Raw genomic sequence first — 23,520 nt, forward strand, 5'->3', positions numbered from 1 at the left:
CAACTGTCTTCAGTTCCTGCTTGTTCTTGGGGCATTTTCCCTTCAGTTTTGTCTTCAGCAAGTGAAATGCATGCTCAATCGGATTCAGGTCAGGTGATTGACTTGGCCATTGCATAACATTCCACTTCTTTCCCTTAAAAAAACTCTTTGGTTGCTTTCGCAGTATGCTTCGGGTCATTGTCCATCTGTACTGTGAAGCGCCGTCCAATGAGTTCTGAAGCATTTGGGTGAATATGAGCAGATAATATTGCCCGAAACACTTCAGAATTCATCCTGCTGCTTTTGTCAGCAGTCACATCATCAATAAATACAAGAGAACCAGTTCCATTGGCAGCCATACATGCCCACGCCATGACACTACCACCACCATGCTTTACTGATGAGGTGGTATGCTTTTGATCATGAGCAGTTCCTTTCCTTCTCCATACTCTTCTCTTCCCATCACTCTGGTACAAGTTGATCTTTGTCTCATCTGTCCATAGGATGTTGTTCCAGAACTGTGAAGGCTTTTTTAGATGTTGTTTGGCAAACTCTAATCTGGCCTTCCTGTTTTTGAGGCTCACCAATGGTTTACATCTTGTGGTGAACCCTCTGTATTCACTCTGGTGAAGTCTTCTCTTGATTGTTGACTTTGACACATGTTTTTGCTATCTCTCTGATGGGTTTGTTTTGATTTTTCAGCCTAATGATGGCTTGCTTCACTGATAGTGACAGCTCTTTGGATCTCATATTGAGAGTTGACAGCAACAGGTTCCAAATGCAAATAGCACACTTGAAATGAACTCTGGACCTTTTGTCTGCTCCTTGTAAAAGAGATAATGAGGGAATAACACACACCTGGCCATGGAACTGCTGAGCTGCCAATTGTCCCATTACTTTTGGTCCCTTAAAAAGTGGGAGGCACATATACAAACTGTTGTAATTCCTACACCGTTCACCTGATTTGGATGTAAATACCCTCAAATTAAAGCTGAAAGTCTGCAGTTAAAACACATCTTGTTCGTTTCATTTCAAATCCATTATGGTGGTGTATAGAGCCAAAAAGATTAGAATTGTGTCGATGTCCCAATATTTATGGACCTGACTGTATGAATGGGAGAAATCCTTACCCTGAATACAGTGACTGTAATCCAAAGAGCCAATCACCTCGGTTTACTTGAACATGAGCTGGATCAGCCTGAAAATGAGATTTAACCTTCAGAAGCAAAATTACTGCAATATTAGCAACATTTGTATTGCTGGGTTCAAATGTTTAAGCGCAATCTTGACACGAGAAGTTTTGGAGATTTTGGTCTTCACTCATTCATGTAGTAGACAACCATTATCAGACTGTGGCCGCTCCACACCATTTGACTGATATCTGTCAGGTAGTTTTATGTGTGATGTTCTGCACCTTTAATGCCTTCACATTGCAGCCAGTTCTGTTTTACTGAATAACTGTTATTTTGCTTCATCATCATCAACACTTTTGTTTGGCAGGAAAGAGAGTATTAATGGAGATAACATACATTCATATTCCTGTATATTTTACAGCAAGTTTACTTCATTAATGTAACACACAGCCAAAATACTCATTTATTGAGAGAATGCCTTCATTTTTTAAATGATTGTACACTGTTTGAAGCAGACGTATAAACCGGATTTGACTTGTTCTATTCACATTTTTGGCCAAGATATTTTGTCCGTTTAGTGGCACAAATTTTCTGGATGTTTCTAACTCTGATCTCTGCCTAATGTATCCCAGCCTCTTGACAGTTTTTCCACTATTAACAGTCCATCTTCACTTTTCAGAGTTCTACTGGGTTCTTGCAATATCTGGATGTGTCGGTGGGTAAAGAGATCGCTGCCATCTGCACAAAAACAGGACGGCTGGATGTGATGGCACAGAATCCCCATAATGCAATAATTCACTTGGGTCACCCAAACGGAACTGTCAGTCTCTGGTCGCCCAATCAGAAACAGCCACTCGTGAAGATGTTGTGTCATCGGGGTGCTGTTCGCTCCTTAACGGTGGATCAAACCGGCACGTGAGTATCACAATATGCTGGGAGGAATTCACTAAGAATAAATCACACAAACTGTTTTAAATTATTATATGTTCTTTCATTTTGAGGGGCCAATTTACTAGAGCATTTACGGTCATTTTCAGTCTTGACGAATTGTTGTCCCATTATAGAGGAAAAGAAATGGCAAACAAATGTAAAGAATGAATTAAATAAAGGCATGAATATAAATCTAATTATAGGTTACTTTATAACCTGAGTGCAACAACTGGCTGCGCTGCACGCAAGTTAAACGTTTGTGTGCTTCTCCTCAAATATGCCCGATGTTCCCTGCCGCTGAAAAACACCCATACAGCATGATACTACCACCACCATGCTTCGCTATTGGGATGGTATTGTGCAGGTAACGAGTGGTGCCTGGTTCCTCCAGACATGACGCTTGGAATTGTCGCCAAACAGTTCAATCTTTGTTTCATCAGACCAGAGAAACTTGTTTCTCACAGTCTGAGAGTCTTTTATGTGCTTTTTTGTGTGTCTTGCACTGAGGAGAGGCTTCCGTCTGGACACTCTGCCATAAAGCCCAGACCTGTGGATGATTGACCTTCTGCAGGTTAATCCCATCTCCACACTTGATCTCTGGAGCTCAACCAGAGTGACCATCAGGTTCTTGGTCTCCTCTCTTACAAGGCCCTTCTCCACCGATTGCTCGGTTTAGTCAAGTGGCCAGCTCTAGGAAGAGTCCTGGTTGTTCCAAACTTCCATTTAAGGTTTATGGAGGCCACTGTGCTCTTGGGCACAGCTGTAATTGATTTGTAGCCTTCCCCAGATCTGTGCCTCGACACAATCCTGTCACTGAGCTCTACAGGCACTTCCTTTTGACCTCGTTCCACTGCTCCAAGGTCCAGTTCAGATGCTCACGTGCCCATTGTAGGTTCTTTCGATGGTTCATAAGGGTCATCATGGGCACCGTTCTGCGGCTATGCAGCCTCATGCATAGAGAGGTACGATGAACTGTGTGTTGTGAAAAATTCCTCCGGTAACCATTATTACAATTTTCTGTGACTTGTGCCACATTAGACCTTCTGCCGGATCAGACCAGACTAGCTAGCCTTCGTTCGCTTCACCTGTGAGCGGCCATAATGTTTTGGCTCATCAGTGTATGTTCCCGAAAAAAAAATTATATTTCATTAAATGTTGTTTTATTTACAATAAGTAAATAAAGTCTAGGTTTTAATTTTGCAATAGTAGCTGGAAAATATACAGCTGTAATATAAGTACATGAAATGGTAAATGGTCTGCACTTATATAGCGCTTTTTAACCTTAGAGATTACCAAAGTGCTTTACACTGTGTCCCATCACCCATTCACACACCAATGACGGCAGAGCTGCCATGCAAGGCACTAGCCAGCCATTGGGAACTACTTGGGGTTCAGTGTCTTGCCCAAGGACATTTGGTCATGTGGGCCAGGAATCGAACCAACCCTGCGATTAGTGAACAACCCGCTCTACCACCTGAGCCACAGCCGTGTTATATTCTTAAAAGGTCACTATTGCAGTTTTTAACAAAGCCTCATCTATGTTAGCCAGCTAGATAACCTTCCCTTGGTAACAAAATAATTTGCGAAAAATATTCACAACATCATACATCACAGAAAACCAAATACGTGTAAGCATTATGAGACATAAACACACGTGTACAAGAAACAAATGTAAGCTACAGTGACAACACAGCACTGGCTATGTGAAGGCCCGAAATGATCTCACCCTTGTTGTTGAGCCCTGAATTACACCCGGCACAGTGCTAAACTAGTGCATATAGCACCTGGCCATGTCGGACTCGGGGTGGTTCGTGAATAAGACGCAGTTTATATTGTGAAACTGTTGCAGCTGTACAGTGCTCTGTGAATTCAACTGAGTACACCATACTTCACTGAAGACCATACAGCTGTGACCGTAACTGTGGAATCTGTGTTGTTTGTTGCAGGTACATGGTGACATCAGGTCTGGACAGGAAGTTGAAAGTGTATGACATAAGAGCATTTAAATCTCTTCACTCATACTTCCTCCCTGCGGGAGCTTCTTGCCTCTCTCTTAGTCAGAGAGGACTTCTCAGTGCTGCTACTGGAGATATTGTGCAGGTAGTGTTCATATTATTATTATTATTATTGTGATGATGAAATATGCACATGGTTTACACAAGATGAAGGCAGGTCGAGCCAGATATTATATAAAGCTGATTTATGTTCTGTTCATTTTCATTTAGGGCTGTAAGTTTTGCAACTCTATTGTCAAAATTGGGGACATGTCATAGTTTAAAACTCAGATTTGTGTGTAGTGTAGTAACTTTATTGCTATCAACATTAACTAAAAACAATTTGAGAAGTAAAAAAAAAGTGACAAAACAGGATTGCATATTTATACAATATATTTTTATTTATGTGGCACATTTAAAACAACAGCTGTTGACCAAAGTGCTTTCTAAATAGTAGAGTTAAAGAAAATAAATAATAAAACGTTCACACAATACATGAAATTAGAATTAAAAGTCTCCACTATAGGGAAGAGTGTAATGTTTAAGAGTATTCGACTAAATGAAGTGATCACTCAGTAGTGGTGAGCTTGATTGGGATGAGTGTTTGTTAGTAGTTATCATTTATATTTCCCATTTGTGCAAATATGCAGGAACAGGGTTGTGCGCAAAATGTGGGACACCGCTAAATGTTACAGTTTTGCCACTTAAATAAGATAATGAAATTAACAGTAGTATGAATTGAACATTAATTCAGCAGACTATGTCCAAATGTTGACATTGTTGGATGATTTTAATTGTTGGCTATTGTTGGCTAGCCACTTGCTATGCCATGTTTTGTCCGATAAATCTAATACGGTGTTGTGGAAGTTTCTTTTAAACTTCAGCTTCTCGAGATACAAGTGACTGGAAGTACATACTTCATTTCTAATAATGTAGAAAGTAGGGCTGCAGCTAATGTTTATTTTATTATCGATTATTTTTCCTAGTAGTCGATTAATCTAATGATTAATTTGCAGATTTTTCTAAAGATTTTTTATTATTACTTGTTAAGTATAACAATTAATTAACCCAAAATAAATATTTAAAAATACTTTAATCTTTAGTCATAAATATTAATATTTCAATATTTTATTAAATATCTTTATTAAATATCTTCTCTTAAACAAACAAATGTACAAGAAAGGAAGTGTGCACTGCAGGGCATTATTCCTCAACAAAAATAGCCCTTAACTGTAATCTCCATTTTACAGTCCAACATTCATTTTATTTTGGACTGCTGAACTCGAGGGTGCACAATGTTTGATATTCCTCCTGAAAGTGACTTGAATTTGACATTTGTGTCATTTATTATGTTGTTAAATTGCTAAATGTAGATTGCACTTTCCTTTTACTGGAATTAAACAAGTTGAATCACTCAAAATCACTCAAATAAAATAAATCTACATTTAGCAATTTAACAACGTAATAAATGACACAAATGTCAAATTAGAGCAATTTCAGGAACATTTAAATGTTTTTCTAACAGGAATAACTGAAACTTGTGCAATCTGCATTAAATCTCAGTGGGGCAAGAATATAATAGAAATGATTTACAGACTGTAACAGTCACACAGTTTACGCCATTTTCTCACTCATACATGCCGTTAAAGTAAAACCGAAAATATCAAACGAACAAATAACTAAATGAGATGACGCATGGTGTAAAGTTACGTTAGCAGCGGTGCAGAAATGACTTTAAACATGAGGGCGACGAGGAAACATTTAGAAAATCAACCCTCTATGATCATGTTAGAGAGAGAATCATCATCGGCTGGTAAATATTTTTTACTCGCCAGACTTTTGACGACCTGGAAGCATAATGAACTAAAAATATATTAATCAAACTGAGAGAGGGGTCCTCTTCATATATATTCACACAATATAGTATATTGTCATTTTTATTTGATTTTGCTTTATAATTTTAAATCACATTTTAGCTTTTTAAAAATGTACAAATTTCACATTCTATCAATTTTTATGATGTCATGAAAGTGCATTTTTACTAATGAGACTATCTGTTTGAAATTTCATACATATTATTAACAAAACAATTCACAAGGTGGAACCTAATAATGAAAAAAGGGGCTGACAATTAATTGTCAAACAAATAATTGCGATTATGACTATGATTACTGTTTTAGGACTGTGATGATTAATTGTGTGTTTTAGGTGTTTCATGAATGTCTAAATGACTAAAATATATATCTCTTTATTTGTCCGATTTACTTTTGATCCATTGGACTTTCAGTGTTTTGTTTCTTTTGCTTCTTTTGTAACCCAGCTAACCTGTATAAATATTATATTTTATTTTATTTTGCGATTAGTAAAATATTTCTGCCTTTAAATTCTTCACTTTCACGCATTATTTTAAGGCTCTCTGATTAACTCACAAGCCCTTATTTCTCATGAAGGAAGACTTTGAGATTATTTAACATTTGAAATGTTAAAATGTAATTGCCAGTAACTAATAACAGATGTTTTTTGGTCACATAGTGAGAAATGTACTCGCAATGTAGAGGGCTGAAAATCTATTTTAAGTGACTACTACTAACAGAAACACGTGTTGTAATACTATATCATGTTTGGGTGAGGACAAAAAGTGAACCGGACTTACGGTGCTGCCGTCTTGACAAGCGCTCCGGGATGCTTTCACTTCAAGTGTTCGTTCATGGCGGTTGTACGGCTGTGATAAGCCGTTTTGAATTTGCATATCTTACACAGCACCACATGGTTGAGTCTCTGGTTAAAATACTCTCACGCTTTAGATGACCGTGTGTCAGTTATTTTAGCTGCAGCTTGTTCTTCAGGGAATCCATGCTTAAACCGGGCGCTGCCATTTTAATTATTCCATTAATTATGTTATGCAAATCAACGTATTTCTGTAATCCATGATCGTCCCAGCCCTACTAGAAAGCACCTTATTTTATGTAACTGAATGAAAGTATATTAACAAGTGAATATTTCACTTTTATAAAGGCAAAGTCCCTTTTAAGGCTATGCATGGATCAAGTGAATAATTTATGTGAACAAGTAACTGGTGGTGGTTGAGGAGATTCCCTCTATACTATGTAAAGCGCTTTATATAAATGTAAATGAACTAATAATAATATTTCCTTACATTAATATAGCACTTTGAACACACATTGAACCATCTGAAGGAACAAACTCGCTAAAATAAATCAAAGTCCCACTCTAAATATAGGACAATCGTTTATTTACATGAACTGTCTGAACGAACTGATTCACTGAAATGATTCAGTTTTCTTAGAGCGAGAGGATGGTTTAGGTGTGTTTGATTACTTCCTCGACTCATTACTGCATTCATAATACAATGTGACAAATGAAGTGTTTTGTGTCACTGGAAAATGAAGCTCGATACTGAAAATAACTGAACTACTGACACACTACTGAAATATTTAAGTTAGTAGCGTCACTACATTCAGATAACTGCTCCACAACGCTGATATAATGTCTCCTAGTTCTCACAAAAACAAAATAGAACATGAGTGTTTCTAATTCTTTTAAAAAAGTGTCACATGACACACAAGTATAGCATATTCAACCTAGCCCTGAAACCAGAGAGCTGTGATTGGTTGTTTCAGGACTTCCTACTTGTGTAACTTGTCACATTAAGCATGTGCACATATATCACAGTGCTAGTGTGATTTTCTATTAGATGATTAACCAAGTTATCTGTGCGTAGGTTTACCAGAATGTTTGGGGAGGCAGTCCTGTATCCAAACCCTACATGGCTCACCGTCTGCGCGGGCAGGTTTGGGGTGTGGCGTACTGTCCCTTCGAGGATGTGCTGGGAATTGGACATGGAGAGGGATTCACCAGTATGATTGTTCCAGGTTAGACATGTTCACACACAGGACAGGTGTCTTTAATTGAATGTAAGCCTCGAAGAATAGTGACTGCTGAAAGATCACCCCTAGTTTCTAGATTTAGGAGGATGTAGACCCAACAAATATTATTTTGCAATTATCAGCTTTGACCTTGAGAAAGTTTAATCCGGCCAGAATTTGAGATTGTGAATGCAAGCAGATAATGTGGGAGCAGGAAAATCTGAGGAGCAATAACTGATGTAAATTATTGTATCACCCAATAATTTGTATCAATGAAATCTTAGGCCATGTTGTTTAAGGATTTGCCCAATGGGGCAGATGGTATTGAACATTTTCACTTTCCTGCGGTATTCACGTCATTTTTGACTGGAAGGGTTAGATGTGTAACCCCTTTTTTTTTAATGATGATAATGATTCCATTTCTTCTTCCCTGAAGAACATTAAAATTGAGTTGAACATCATGTGATGTAGATGACTGTACACAGACTGTAGTCTGATGACTAATTGTAACTTCAATTGATCTCTTATTACAAGATATGCATTTGGATAAATATTCAGACATTATCAAACTATTATTAGTCAAAGTTTAACATTTTAAATTGATTTGAAGTGTCAGTTTTTGCAGTTAATGTCGTTATGCTGTGATCAAACCTGACCATGATGTTACATAGAATAAACATTTACATAACAATAATTTATTTCAAACATAAAAATGGAATGACTCATAAATGGATTAAAGCATAATAATATCAAGAAAATGAACATCAAGTAACAGAAATGAACTGCAAAAATTCTGATATAAATCACAAGAATCGGAGTAAATATTTAGCAATTTCAAACTTTTTATAGTAAAAATGTTTTTTGAAAAAGTGTGTTCTGCATTGTCAGTGTGTTATTGTCTGAATCCTTCATTTCTGAGTGTGTTTGTTTAGCATTGTGTCTGATTTATTGATTGTAATTGACAGAAAAAAAAGATTGCTCTGTTTTGGTCTTTCCCAATAGTCTACTATTGCACATGTTCTTATGTGTTGTCTCTCCAGGTGCGGGAGAAGCCAATTTTGATGCTCTGGACACAAACCCATATCGCAGTGCTAAACAGAGACAGGAGTGGGAGGTCAAGGCTCTGCTGGAGAAGGTGCAGCCGGAGCTGATCGGTCTGGACTCAGGACAGCTGAGTAAAGTGGATCAGACCAGCTTTGAGCAGAGACACAAGGAACGAGTCGCAGCATTGGTTAGTTTAGCACTTGTATACATATGTGTGGCTCGTAGTGAATGCAAATTCAAAATGGTTGAAGAAACTACAAATAAATGGTGACCATTTACAGACCCCAAATATATATATATTTTGCCTTAAACCAGGGGGGTCAAACTCATTTTAGGTAATGGGCTGGATTGGAAACATCATCGAATGTTATATAAAGAGTATATGGCTTAAATTAATAATATGAATACATAATACTGCTGTAATTGGCTAAGTAAACGTGAATGTGTTTAAGCATAATTTATTTTCTTAAATAATGGGCCAAATGTTTGACACCCCTGCCTTAGACATTCATATACATTTTAACCTAAAATCTTGAGTTTTAAATGTATATGAATACACCGATATGTGAAAACAAAATCTCTCAGATATGTGTCAACTAATATACACTGGTCAGCCACAACATTAAAACCACCAGGCTAATATTGTGTAGGTCCTCCTCGTGCCGCCAAAACAGCACCAACCCGCATCTCAGAACAGCATTCCACATATTACACACAAATAACTAATATTGTCATTATATTCATGATATTCATTTTTCTCCATTAATCAGCATCTAATGGAGTTTTGTGTTCCTTGCCACAGTGGCTTTCAGCTGCTCACTGGGGTTATTAATACAATTATTAATTATTTTTAAACACAATTAACAATCATATTTAATCGAACTACACCATGATGACATTACAGACATTATAGTTTTATCGTCTGTTTATGCCTGATCTTCTGTAAAGCTGCTCTGAAATGATGTGTGTTGTGAAAGGTGCTATACAAATAAAATTGACTTGACTTTTTTTTTTCCTCAACACAATTGTACAGAGTGGTTATCTGAGTTACAGTAGACTTTATCAGTTCAAACCAGTCTGATGATCTCTCTCATCAAGAAGACATTTCCGTCCACAGAACTGCCCCTCACTGGATCTTTTTTGTTTTTGGCACCATTTGGAGTAAATTCTAGAGACTGTTGTGTGTGAAAACCCAGAAATACTCAAACTAGCCCATCTGACACCAACAATCATGCCACTCTCCAAATCACTGAGATCACATGTTTCCCCATTCTGATGGTTGATGTGAACTTTAACTGAAGCTCCTGACCCGTATCTGCATGATTTTATGCACTGCAGCCACATGATTGGCTGATTAGATAATCACATGGATGATTGTTGGTGTCAGATGGACTGGTTTGAGATTTCTGTAACTGCTGAATGATCAGACTGGTTTGAACTGACAGTCTACGGTAACTCAGATAACCACTCTGTACAATTGTGATGAGAAGAATATCATCTCAGAATGCTGTTCTGAGATGCGGGTTGGTGCAGTTTTGGCGGCACAAGGGGATCCCACACAATATTAGGCAGTTGGTTTTAATGTTGAGATTTCTGATATTGTGTGGTGTTGTTTTTCTGTGTCAGGGCTTTGATCCATTAGCCACAGAGAAATTTAAGCCAAGGACAAAGAAGAAGGGCAGAAGTTCAGCTGGTGCCAAAGAGAAGAGAAAGAAGAAAGTGGCCCATGAGGATCAGAGGGTATTGTTTGTCTGTCTGTCTGTCTTTTCTTCTTCCAGGTCAAATGCAATAGGTGCATTTATCTGTTTTTGAACTATGGATGCACTGATAAAAATGTTTCTCATCAATCCGGTGTTATATATTTCTTAATCAGTTTAGAATATCTAAAGCTCGCTGTTTGGAACTCATTGGTCAAGTCAAGTGGTTTTTTATTGTCGTTTCAACCATATACAGTTAGTACACAGCAAAACGAGACAACGTTCCTCCAGGACCATGGTGCTACATAAAAACAACAAAGGACCAACACAGGACCACATGAGACAACACAACGAAATAAGATACCTATATAAAATACCTATATATACCTATATAAAGTGCACGTGCAACCATGTGCAAAGTACGGGACAGTACAACAAATGTCTGACGATAAACAGGACAATAGACACAGTGAAGCGCCGACCAGTACTCAGTAGTGCAAAACGATGACAGTTTCTAAAAACGTAAACATAACATACTATGAGATAATGTTCTATGCACATAGCAGTTATTGAGGTAGCAGACAGTTATAAAGTGACAGTAATTAAAGTGCAACTCAGGACACGTGTGTGTGTGTGTGTGTCAAACCAGTCTCTGAGTATTGAGGAGTCTGATGGCTTGGGGGAAGAAGCTGTTACACAGTCTGGCCGTGAGGGCCCGACTGCTTCGGTACCTCTTGCCAGACGGCAGGAGGGTAAAGAGTTTGTGTGAGGGGTGTGTAGGGTCGTCCACAATGCTGGTTGCTTTGCAGATACAGTGTTTTTTGTAAATGTCTTTGATGGAGGGAAGAGAGACCCCAATGATTTTCTCAGCTGTCCTCACTATCCTCTGCAGGGCTTTGCGGTCCGAAACGGTGCAAGTCCCAAACCAGGCAGTGATGCAGCTGCTCAGGATGCTCTCAATAGTCCCTCTATAGCAGGGGTGCCCAAACTTTTTCCTATGAATGGCCAAAAATCAAACTTGATTGAGGGCCATGTTCCAAAAGTACATTTTGCATCATAAATCAAACTGTATTACATTAAAGTTGCTATGGGTTTATTTATTTCATAATATTTAAAATAAATATAAAACAACTTTAATCTGATTAACTAATGCAGTTTTTGCATTTTAATGAACTTATTACAATACAACCAACAATCCCCAAGTGTTCAATGTACAATACAGTTCAATGCCAAATACACAAGCAATAATAAAAACCATGTGGTTGCAATGTCAGTGACCTAATGAGAGATATGAAGCTGGTCCTTATTTTTCAGAAGTTTTTCAAGATTGGGCTGTAGCTGACTTACAGACAAAGACAAGATAAAAACTCATCTTGCCAAACTTTTTTAAAATTTCTCTTGTCTGTGTGCCACTGCCTTGATTTCTCCATTATTGCGTTTAATTTGTTGACGTTAATTGACGTCAAGTGTCGCAAAGCACGCGGTGCTGGACCTTGAATTGCGCATTTACAGGAAAGTATCTAATTCATTTACATTTAATTTAAACATTTAATTTCAGTTTACGCTGTTGTAGTTCAATAAAACAAACAAAAATGTTATGTCAAATTAGAAATGACGATCTGTGTCGAAGGTATCACTCCCCATCTCCCCCCTCTCCCCGGACGGTATGGTGGGCCAAATCAAAGGTTACCACGGGCCAACTTTGGGCATCTCTGCTCTATAGAATGTAGTGAGGATGGGGGGTGGGAGATGTGCTTTCCTCAGCCTTCGAAGAAAGTAGAGACTGTGATAGAGCTGGTGATGAGGGACCAGGTGAGGTTCTCCGCCAGGTGAACACCAAGGAATTTGGTGCTCTTGACGATCTCCACAGAGGAGCCGCCGATGTTCAGCGGAGTGTGTTCACCTTGTGCTCTCCTAAAGTCAACAACCATCTCTTTTGTTTTGTCGACATTCAGGGACAGGTTGTTGGCTCTACAGCAGTTCGTCAGCCGCTGCACCTCCTCTCTGTATGCTGACTCGTCGTTCTTGCTGATGAGACCCACTACGGTCGTGTCATCGGCGAACTTGATGATGTGGTTCGAGCTGTGCATTGCTGCACAGTCATGAGTCAGCAGAGTGAACAGCAGTGGACTGAGCACACAGCCCTGAGGGGCCCCAGTGCTCAGTGTGGTGGTGGTGGAGATGCTGTTCCCAATCCGGACTGACTGAGGTCTCCCAGTCAGGAAGTCCAGGATCCAGTTGCAGAGGGAGGTGTCCAGGCCCAGCAGGTTCAGCTTTCCAATCAGGTGCTGGGGAATGATTGTGTTGAATGCTGAGCTGAAATCTATGAACAGCATTCGAACGTATGAGTCCTTATTGTCTAGGTGGGTGAGGGCCAGATGGAGGGTTGTGGCGATGGCATCGTCCGTTGAACGGTTTGGACGATCCGCAAACTGCAGTGGGTCTAGTGAGGGGGCAGCTGGGTCTTAATGTGCCTCATGACGAGCCTCTCGAAGCACTTCATGATGATAGGTGTAAGTGCGACGGGACGGTAGTCGTTGAGGCAGGACACTGAAGACTTCTTTGGCATGGGGATGATGGTGGTGGCCTTGAAGCACGTTGGAACGATGGCGCTGCTCAGAGAGATGTTGAAGATGTCAGTAAGAACATCTGCTAGCTGGTCTGCACATCCTCGGAGCACTCTGCCAGGAATGTTGTCTGTTCCAGCAGCCTTCCGTGGGTTGAGTCTATGTAGAGTTTTCCTCACATCTGCCGTGGTAAGACAGAGCATCTGGTCGTTGGGAGGAGGGTTGGTCTTCCTCACCACAACGTCGTTCTGCACTTCAAACCTAGCATAGAAGTCGTTCAGCGCATCTGGAAGGGAGGCATCTTTGTCACAGGCAACTGATGTTGTCCTGTAGTTGGTGATGGCCTGGATGCCCTGCCACATGCGCCGCGTGTCACCGCTGTCCTGGAAGTGACTGTGGATTCTCTGGGCGTGTGCGCGCTTTGCCTCTCTGATTGCCCGTGACAGTTTGGCCCTAGCTGTTCTTAGGGCTGCCTTATAGCCTGCTCTGAAGGCGGAGTCTCGGGACCTCAGCAGCGTGCGCACCTCCGCAGTCATCCACGGCTTCTGGTTGGAGTGTGTGGTGATGGTCTTGGAGAAAGTGACATCAATGCACTTGCTGATGTAGCTGGTCACTGATGCTGTGTATTCCTCCAAGTTGGTAGAATCGCCATATGTTGCAGCCTCCCTGAACATGTGCCAGTCAGTACACTCAAAACAGTCCTGAAGAGCAGAGATGGCTCCTGCTGGCCAGGTTTTCACCTGCTTCTGAAGCAGTTTTGTGCGTCTGACGAGCGGTCTGTATGCTGGAATTAACATAACAGAGATGTGGTCTGAGTAGCCGAGGTGGGGGGCGGGGCTCCGCCCGGTACGCACCTGGGATGTTTGTGTAAACAAGATCAAGCGCGTTCGCCCCTCTCGTTGCAAAGTCCACATACTGATGGAATTTAGGGAGCACTGTCTTGAGATTTGCATGGTTGATATCTCCGGCGACAATAAACAGTCCGTCAGGGTGAGCGTTCTGCAGTTCGCTCATAGCCCCATACAGTTCACAGAGCGCTTCCTTAGCGTTAGCGCTGGGGGGAATGTAAACTCCGGTTATGTAAACAGTGGTGAATTCCCGTGGTAGATAAAAAGGTCTGCATCTAACAGTCACAAGCTCCAACAGCGATGAACAGTAACTAGAGACTAGCATAGAGTTCTTGCACCATTCCGTGTTGATGTAAACACACAAGCCACCACCGCGAGTCTTACCGCAGAGAGCTGTATTTCTGTCGGCACGAAACGAGGTGAGCCCGTCTAGCTGAATGGCGGCATCCGGAACTCTGTCGCTGAGCCACGTCTCCATGAAAACAAAGACGCAGCAGTCTCTAAACTCACGCTGCGTAGCCTGCTGGAGTCGGATATAGTCCAGTTTATTGTCCAGGGAGCAAACATTTGAGAGCAGGATAGACGGGAGTGCCGGCCGGCTAGGGTTTGTTTTTAGCCTAGCATGGACCCCCGCCCTCTTGCCGCGTTTCCGCTTTCTCGCACACCGCTTACGACATCCTCTCCCCCCGCCACCGGCATCAGGCGACGCCGAGGACTGGAGGCCTGGTCTCCGCAGCAAGCCGAGTACGCATAGTGCCTCCTGCAGGTCATCATGCAGCTTGGTTTTTGCATGAGTCTTATATTTTAGTAGTGTCTGGCGATGGTAGACACGAACACCGGTTGCTCCGATGTCCATGTGCTGCAAAAGTCGGGCTTTTTTAAAAAAATAGCACCATTTGTGGATCCGGAGTGGCCGCTGTGTGCTACCGCACCGCCATCTTGGATCTAATCCCATTGGAAACTCTTTTGTGTGGAAAGAAACACAATAAACAATTGCATATAACAATAGTTTAACCATGATATTTGTAGTAAAGCCATAGTAACCACAGAATTAACAAGGTTACCACGGTCATGTTCCTAAAAAAAAAAAAAACTATAATAAAATCATGGTTAATTTTCATAATGGTTACTAAAACAACATGACACTTAATTGGGGGAGGGGGGGGTTCCTTTATAATAGGTGTTGTTATGCCTCAAAAGTATAGAAAATGGCTATTATTCCCCACAAATATATCTGCATTTTTCTGAGTTGGCATCAAGAGGCTGCAAGCACCCGGCAGACACATTTTACAATGTCTGCGGCCAATTTATCAAGACAAGAGTGAAAAAGTACTCTACAAGGCATATTTCGGCATGCCTGTCAGGGATCAAGGCAAACTCTGGGCACCTCATTTCACCTTTTATATTTGATTGAAAAAAACATATATGAAAAATGTTGCGAGAATCTCTTACACATTAGTCATGGGTGAAATAAATGTATTTTTGTAGAAGAAAGGGGGGAAAGAGAGCCACGAATTTCGCTATCCCAAGAATTTTGCGGGAACCCACTGACCACTCAAGCAACTGATGCTTTTGCATGATGGACCCTTCCGAACGTGGGTCTGGCAAGAATGCACCTGCTATCCCATATCCAGACCTTCCTTCATCCATCGCCCCGGCGCCACACTGCCATGAGCTCCCCGTACCCACTCTTCCGGAGAGAGAGAGCAGCCGTCTTTAGAAAAGAGCCAGAGTCACAGAGCGAGGAAGACGATTTAGATCCAGATGACAATTTCAGAGGTGGAGCTGAGGAGAGAAACCTATACTACCCCAACCAAAAAGTTGATGACTTGATTAGAGATCTTGCTCTCACCAAGTCCAATGCCGAGCTTTTGACGTCTAGGCTCAATCAGTGGTACTTCATGGATGAAAGTGTGAGTCGCAGATCAGAGGAAGTGTCACCAACCTTTTTCCAGCTTCTTAACCCGTCAAGATGGGCTCTGCTTCTGCCACAATGTGACCAGTCTGTTCAAGGCAATCAGAATCACCTATAACCAGAATGAGTGGTGCCTCTTCATTGACATCTCATCCAGGGGCCTCAAAGCCGTGCTGCTCCATAATGGTAACAAGTACCCGTTTCTTCCCCTGGCTCACTCGGTGCACCTCAAAGATGATTACAACAGCATCAAGACCTTGCTGGACACCTTTTAAGTATGATGAGTATGGCTGGGATGTCATAAGAGAGTTCAAAATGGTGGCATTCCTGATTGGAGTCCAAGGCGGTTTTACCAAGTTTCCCAGCTATCTTTGCCTTTGGGACAGCAGGGACATCAAGGCGCACTACCACATGCGGGACTGGCCACAGCGTGGAAAGTTCTCTGTGGGGAGGAACAACATCAAGTGGGAGCCACTGATGGACCCCTGGAAGTTCCTGATGCCACCACTGCACATCAAATTGGGCTTATGAAACTATTTGTCAGAGCTCTAGATAATGAGTCGGCAGCCTTCAAGTACATTTAAGACTTCTTCCCTAAGCTGTCTGAGGCAAAGGTCAAAGCCGATGTCTTCGTTGGACCACAGATACAGATAATTCCCCAAGAAGCTCACTACTAAGGAGAAACAGCTTGGTGGAATAGTTTTGTCTCAGTGGTTCGGGGCTTCCTGGCCAATCACAAGGCCAAAAACTATGTGGAGCTGGTTGAGAATCTGGTGAAGAACTATGGCACAGTGGGCTGTAGGATGTCCCTCAAAGTCCATATCCTTGATGCTCATCTTGATAAATTCATGGAGAACATGGGAGCGTACTCGGAGGAACCAGACGAGTGCTTCCATCAGGATATACTGGACTTTGAACGCCGCTACCAAGGACAATATAACGAGAACATGATGGGAGACTAGATTGGGGGGCTGATTCGTGAAAGTGATTTACAGAATATTCGTAAATCTCGAAAAACTACTCTTCTAAATCTTTTGTAGTCATTTTTGTATTACTTTAGTATAAATACACATTAATTTTGGATTAATTTTGTTCACATAATGTAAGAAAGGGAAAAACAACAAGACAAAAATGTGCCCGTTTTCTCATTGGAAATAGGTACATTTCAAAATATCATTGTCCTGGGCACAAAAGCAAAGTGTATGGGGAATTAAAGCCATTTTCTATACTTTTGAGGCACAAGGAATTAGGAAATAACACTTACTACCCAGGGACAAAAATTGCGTTAGTGTAATTATTTACAACAATTACTGAATATTATCAATGTTTTAGCAACTTTTAATTTACATTTACAAACAAAGCCATCATTATAAATGTCACATTTTAGATAATTATGGTCATAATTTTGTGTGAATTAACTCAACATCTATACATTGAATCAACATTTAACCCCCACCCTGACCCCCAATGAACACCCCTGTGGTCACAAATGAGTACACACACACGTACAAATCAGAGTTTCCGCTAGAAAAAAATGGTTTCGTTTTACGGACATTTTGATGATATGCCGGTCAAATATATCGCCTCTTAATTAGTCAAGTTGAGGAAAACTGGAGGCAGTCTATGTAACTTAAAAAATGACATAATCAGGCCGTATAGAATGCAACATATTATTATTATTAGCTTAACTTTCAAATAGACAAAAAAAAAACATGAACGTCCGATTGGCGTCAATCAACGCCAATTGTTTTTTACTGTGGTTTCACACACATTCACTTTTTGAAACATTGAGGCACGGATGTACCTAATACAAATAAATAAAACATCTCCAGTTAACTAGCAGATCATTCATTTAGTCCGTTATTAAATAAGAGATCTAGCGCTAAAATCTGTTGTTTTTGAAATCAAGCTGAGCTTCGTGTCCGCTGCTATCAGTTGCATGGACGACGCGCTGCGCGAGTTACGCAATCTTCACTAGGACGCACGTTTCAATCTATCGCCGTTATGGAGACTCTCTATTAATTCGGTGAAATCACAAAATAAAATGCACACAAACGTGTCCCTGCTTGATATAGACTGTAACCATGCACTGATGAACATAGGCTATTCAGTTTTGATGATAGAGAAAAAAACTGCACGTAATGCGCGGATTAGAAGCACTGATCTATCTATAATGAGATGTTCCTGATTCACCATCGTCTGGCCTCTGAAAAAAGATTTTAAAGCTAGTCTGCCTGGGCCTGGCCATATTTGAAACGTCTCACTCAATCGTTCGTTGTTTAGGTCTATATTGCAGCCATTTTAGGCGTGCGCTTTATTTGAAATGCAGCATGCGATGTTGTTTCATAACTTTCAAACGATAGAGCCTGTTCCTTTATAACATAGCAAGAGATCGTGTATTTTTGCTTTATACATTTTAGGCTTATTCTCAAATTCAGATTGTGTTAGGGGGAAGGGATTATTAGGCAATTTTAATCGGACAATTTGACAGGAGAGATTTAATTTTGTCGGACATTTAATTTTTTTACCGGCCAATGTCCGGTAATTACCGGACAACGGAAACCCTGGTACAAATGTATATAATTTAAACTTCTCTCTCCACAGCTCCTCCCTGAGAGTCCCCCCAAAATACTAAATAATTGGCCCATTTCCTATCAAACAAATCCCAAACCCCCAGCCTTCTGCTTGACACCTCGAAAGTTACCACCCTCCCCATCTCCGCACACCACTCCGGAAATGAGGGCGAACCACCTGAATTCCATCCCCTTAAAATAATTTGCCTACAATCATAATACTGGTCATAACCCAATTTTTTATGTGTTTTTCCCCTAAATTTATGTCCACCACATCACCCAAAATACAGAGTCTGGGGCAAAATAAAATTTGAGTGCCCAAAACGTCACACATAAAACTATGAACCTTCAAACAAAATTCTTGGATTTTAACACACCACCATAAAACATGGGTTGTGTCTCATCTCCTGATTGGCATCACCAGCAGGTGGGTGTGTTTTTAACACCAAGCCTATACAATATACAATGCATCCGGAAATTATTCACAGTGCTTCACTTTTTCCACATTTTTTATGTTACAGCCTTATTTCATAATGGATTTCAATTCATTATTTTCCTCAAAATTCTATAAACAATACCCCATAATGACAACGTGAAAGAAGTTTGTTTGAAATCTTTGCAAATGTATATAAAAAAAAAAAATCACATGTACAGAAGTATTCACAGCCTTTGCTCAATACTTTGCAGCACCTTTGGCACCAATTACAGCCTCAAGTCTTTTTTTGTATGATGCTACAAGCTTGGCACACCTATTTTTGGGCAGTTTCTCCCATTCTTCTTTGCAGGACCTCTCAAGCTCCATCAGGTTGCTCTCCAGAGATGTTCAATCGAGTTCAAGTCTGGGATCTTGCTGGGCCACTCAAGGACATTCACAGAGTTGTCCCGTAGCCACTCCTTTGTTATCTTGGCTGTGTGCTTAGGGTCCTGTTGTTTACATTTACATTTATGCATTTGGCAGACGCTTTTATCCAAAGCGACTCACAGTGCAATTATTACAGGGACAATCCCCCGGAGCAACCTGGAGTTAAGTGCCTTGCTCAAGGACACAGTGGTGGTGGCCGTGGGGTTCGAACCAGTGACCTTGCTGATTAACCTAGCTGATTAACAGACCTGTGCTTTAGCCACTACGCCACCACCACTCCTTGTTCTGTTGGAAGATGAACCTTCGCCCCAGTCTGAGGTCCAATGTGCTCTGGAGCAGGTTTTCATCAAGGATGTCTCTGTATATTGCTGCATTCATCTTTCCCTCGATCCTGACTAGTCTCCCAGTTCCTGCTGCTGAAAAACATCCCCACAGCATGATGCTGCCACCACCATGCTTCGCTGTAGGGATGGTATTGGCCAGGTGATGAGCGGTGCCGGTTTCCTCCAGACATGACGCTTGCCATTCAGGCCAAAGAGTTCAATCTTTTGTTTCTCATGGTTTAAGAGTCCTTCAGGTGCCTTTTGTCAAACTCCAGGTGGGTTGTCATGGCTTTTTACTGAGGAGTGGCTTCCGTCTGGCCACTCTACCATACAGGCCTGATTGGTGGAGTGCTGCAGGGATGGTTGTTCTTCTGGAAGGTTCTCCTCTCTCCACAGAGAAATGCTGGAGCTCTGTCAGAGTGACCATTGGGTTCTTGGTCACCTCCCTGACTAAGGCCCTTCTCCCCAGATCGCTCAGTTTGGCCGGGCAGCCAGCTCTAGGAAAAGTCCTGGTGGTTCCAAACTTCAATGCTGCAGAAATATTTCTGTACCCTTCCCCAGATCTGTGCCTCAATACAATCCTGTCTCAGAGGTCTACAGACAATTCCTTGGACATCATGGCTCGGTTTGTGCTCTGACATGCACTGTTAACTGTGGGACCTTATATAGACAGGTGTGTTCCTTCCAATCAACTGAATTTACCACAGGTGGACTCCAATCAAATTGTAGAAACGTCAAGGATAATCAGTGGAAACAGGATGTACCTGATTTCAATTTTGAGTGTAATGGCAAAGGCTGTGAATATTTATGTACATGTGATTTTCTTTTTTTTTTTATAACTTTGCAAAGATTTCAAACAAACTTCCTTCACGTTGTCATTATGGGGTATTGTTTGTAGAATTGAGGAAAATGATGAATTTAATACATTTTGGAATAAGGCTGTAACATAACAAAATGTGGAAAAAGTGAAGCGCTGTGAATACTTTCTGGATGCACTGTATATGTCCTGGATAGAGGGAAGCTCACCTCCGATGATGTGTTTGGAAGTTCGCACCACACTTGCTGGGCTTTGCAGTTGAGGGCAGTGTTGTTGCCGTACCAGGCAGTGATGTAGCCAGTCAGGATGCTTTCTACAGTGCTGGTGTAGATCTGTGTGAAGATGTGTTGGTTCATTCCTAACTTCCTCTGCCATCTCGGGATGAAGAGGCGCTGGTGAGCCTTCTTCACAACGGCCTCAGTGTGGATGGACCATGTGAGTTCCTCAATGATGTGGACACTGAGGAACTTGAAACTGCTGACTTTCTCCACCAGTGCTCCATTGAAGGTGATGGGGCTGTGATCTCCGTCTTTCTTCCTGAAGTCCACTACAAGCTCCTTGGTCTTGCTGACGTTAAGGGAGAGGTTGTGCTCCTGACACCAGTGTGTCAGAGTGTGCACCACCTCTCTGTAGGCCGTTTCATCATTGTCAGTGATCAGACCTACCACCGTCATATCGTCAGCAAACTTAATGATGGCATTGGAGCTATGTGTTGCCACACAATCATGTGATACAGGAGTGGGCTGAGAACACAGCCCTCCGGGGCTCCAGTGTTGAGGGTCAGTGATGAGAAGTTGCTGCCCATTCTAACCACCTGACGTCTGGCTTGGAAGTCCAGGATCTAGCTGCACAGCGAGCTGTTAAATCCCAGAGCCCAGAGTTTCTCATCAAGCTTGGAGGGCACTATGGTGTTGAATGCTGAGCTGTAGTCTACAAACAGCATTCTCACATGTACCTTTTTTCCAGGTGGGAGTGTGCAGTGTGTTGTTTGGTTGCAATGGCAGCATCAGTGGATCGATTGTTGCGGTATGCAAAATGCGGTGAGTCCATTGAGGTGGGCAGCACAGAGCAGATGTGTAATCTCTGATTAGTCTCAAAGCATTTGCAGATGATGGGGGTCAGAGCAACAGGATGCCAGTCATTTAAGCTATTTGCAACCTAGTTAGGTGCTCAAGCTACCTAGTTTAGTTAACATGTATTAAGGGATGTAGCCAATGCAGTGTTAACTTTGTGAGACATTGAGGGGACAGGGCATGTAGTGACAAATTGTTGTTCTCAAGTTACATTTTTGCTTGTGATATACAATGACAAGACTAAAGCTATGTAGCTAATTTATATAAAGTTACATTACATCAAAGTTCGCTAATGTCAGCTCTGACATAAACACTATATGCTGCAGTAATGCTCCCTCACTTGGGTGAGGGAGCTAGAGATGTGACAGCATTTTGTACATATTCATTTAACATATAGATCACAAAATAAATTGTGTATATAAAGTATATGCCTTTTATTTAAATTCATTTAAGTAATATCAGTCATTATACTTGAATACAAGTATCAAAAGAATCAGCATAGAATTATTCTTACCACCGGCTGAAAAAAGAGAATTTTAGAAGACTACATGTAATTTCTGGACCACCTCTAAAGTGTCAAAATAAAAAAGGCTTTAGAGCAGCCAAGTTCTAAAAGGGGTCGTTTCATGAGTAATCAAATGTACTTGATCGTTTGACATATATAAGGTCATTGTACTATAAAAACATTTATAGTTATATATATCTCAGGTCTCCTAAGCAACCAAATTGAGTCACATGGGGTAACCTCCTCGTGGTGGTGATTAGTGGTTCTCTCAATGGGGTGTGTGGTGAGTTGTGTGTGGATCGTGGAGAGTAGCATGAGTCTTCACATGCTGGGAGTCTCCACGGTGTCATGCACAACGAGTCACGTGATAAGAGGCAACTGAGACTTGTCCTCCGCCACCCGGATTGAGGAGTAACCACGTCAACATGAGAACCAACTAAGTAGTGGGAAACAATGAAAATCACAAAGGATTTCTTTTTATGTTCGAGAGCCAGGTACTTTTTTGTAATGGCAAGGCGGACCGTGTTCCTTACTAAGTTCTCTGTAACTTTAGAGGGCACAAACAACTGAGGCAAACACAGACTGAGTTCATGCATGTCTCGAACGAGTTGTTAATTCATAATGTAAGGCTCCAATGAATTTATGATGTAAATTATTCCCTTACGACTAAAGCGGTACCTCTCGATGAGTAAAATGTGTTCGGCCTATTATTATTTACAATATTATTTTAAATGATCATTGCCTCTACTTCATTGTCTGTTGTTGTTCTGCAGGATGTAATTCGACAGACAGTAGAAGAGCGAATGGAGAGAGATAAGCTGCTGAAGGAGAAGTCCAGCGAGAACCTTGGGTTGAGCAAGGAATCAACGCTTGACCGTTTCAGGAAGTAGGGTCAAAATCTCGGAATGTTCAAAAATACAACTGCTGTGAACTTTCAAAAAGAGGAGAACATGCTCAGTTTGAAGATGCAGACGTATATTGGAATTTTATAACAAAACAACTTCTGAATATCATTTCTGTTGTTCCATGACTGTGTACACACAAAGCTTTGCTTGTTTAATAAAATATGTATAAAATCTATTAGAAATTGTACATCTTTAATGAATTGTTTATCTTTAAAAACCCCGTTAATTTTAATTTGACATGCAGTTTTCTATCCTGTAGTAACTTGTACTTTATTGAAACAGGAAGCTGGGTTGGGGAGTTCAGAGAAGGGTTCGGTCTGGGTATGTTCTGTGAATGTCGAGGCAGGCTAACAGAGTGCAACAGTTCCCACCCACTTTTTCAGCCATCTTGGTTCTGGAATTATTTGTTCTATTTGTGTCTTTCATAGGGATTTCACAAAATCCTACATAAAAGAATTGTAAGACATA

At 41.1% G+C, this 23,520-nt stretch overlaps 1 protein-coding gene across 1 annotated transcript in view; it reads left to right on the top strand.

Annotated features, from left to right (window-relative positions):
* Positions 1 to 23,210, top strand: part of wdr46 (WD repeat domain 46) — a 43,854-nt gene extending 20,644 nt beyond the window's left edge. Inside the window, exons 10-15 of the mRNA XM_052093731.1 lie at positions 1,792 to 2,027; positions 3,989 to 4,142; positions 7,779 to 7,929; positions 8,964 to 9,154; positions 10,594 to 10,707; positions 22,921 to 23,210. Of these exons, the coding sequence (XP_051949691.1) occupies positions 1,792 to 2,027; positions 3,989 to 4,142; positions 7,779 to 7,929; positions 8,964 to 9,154; positions 10,594 to 10,707; positions 22,921 to 23,037 (963 nt within the window). The 3' untranslated portion in view covers positions 23,038 to 23,210. The remainder of the gene's footprint in view (positions 1 to 1,791; positions 2,028 to 3,988; positions 4,143 to 7,778; positions 7,930 to 8,963; positions 9,155 to 10,593; positions 10,708 to 22,920) is intronic.
* Positions 23,211 to 23,520: the final 310 nt, after the last annotated feature.

This window comes from Xyrauchen texanus, chromosome 27 (assembly GCF_025860055.1).
Source record: "Xyrauchen texanus isolate HMW12.3.18 chromosome 27, RBS_HiC_50CHRs, whole genome shotgun sequence".
Taxonomy (NCBI): Eukaryota; Metazoa; Chordata; class Actinopteri; order Cypriniformes; family Catostomidae; genus Xyrauchen; species Xyrauchen texanus.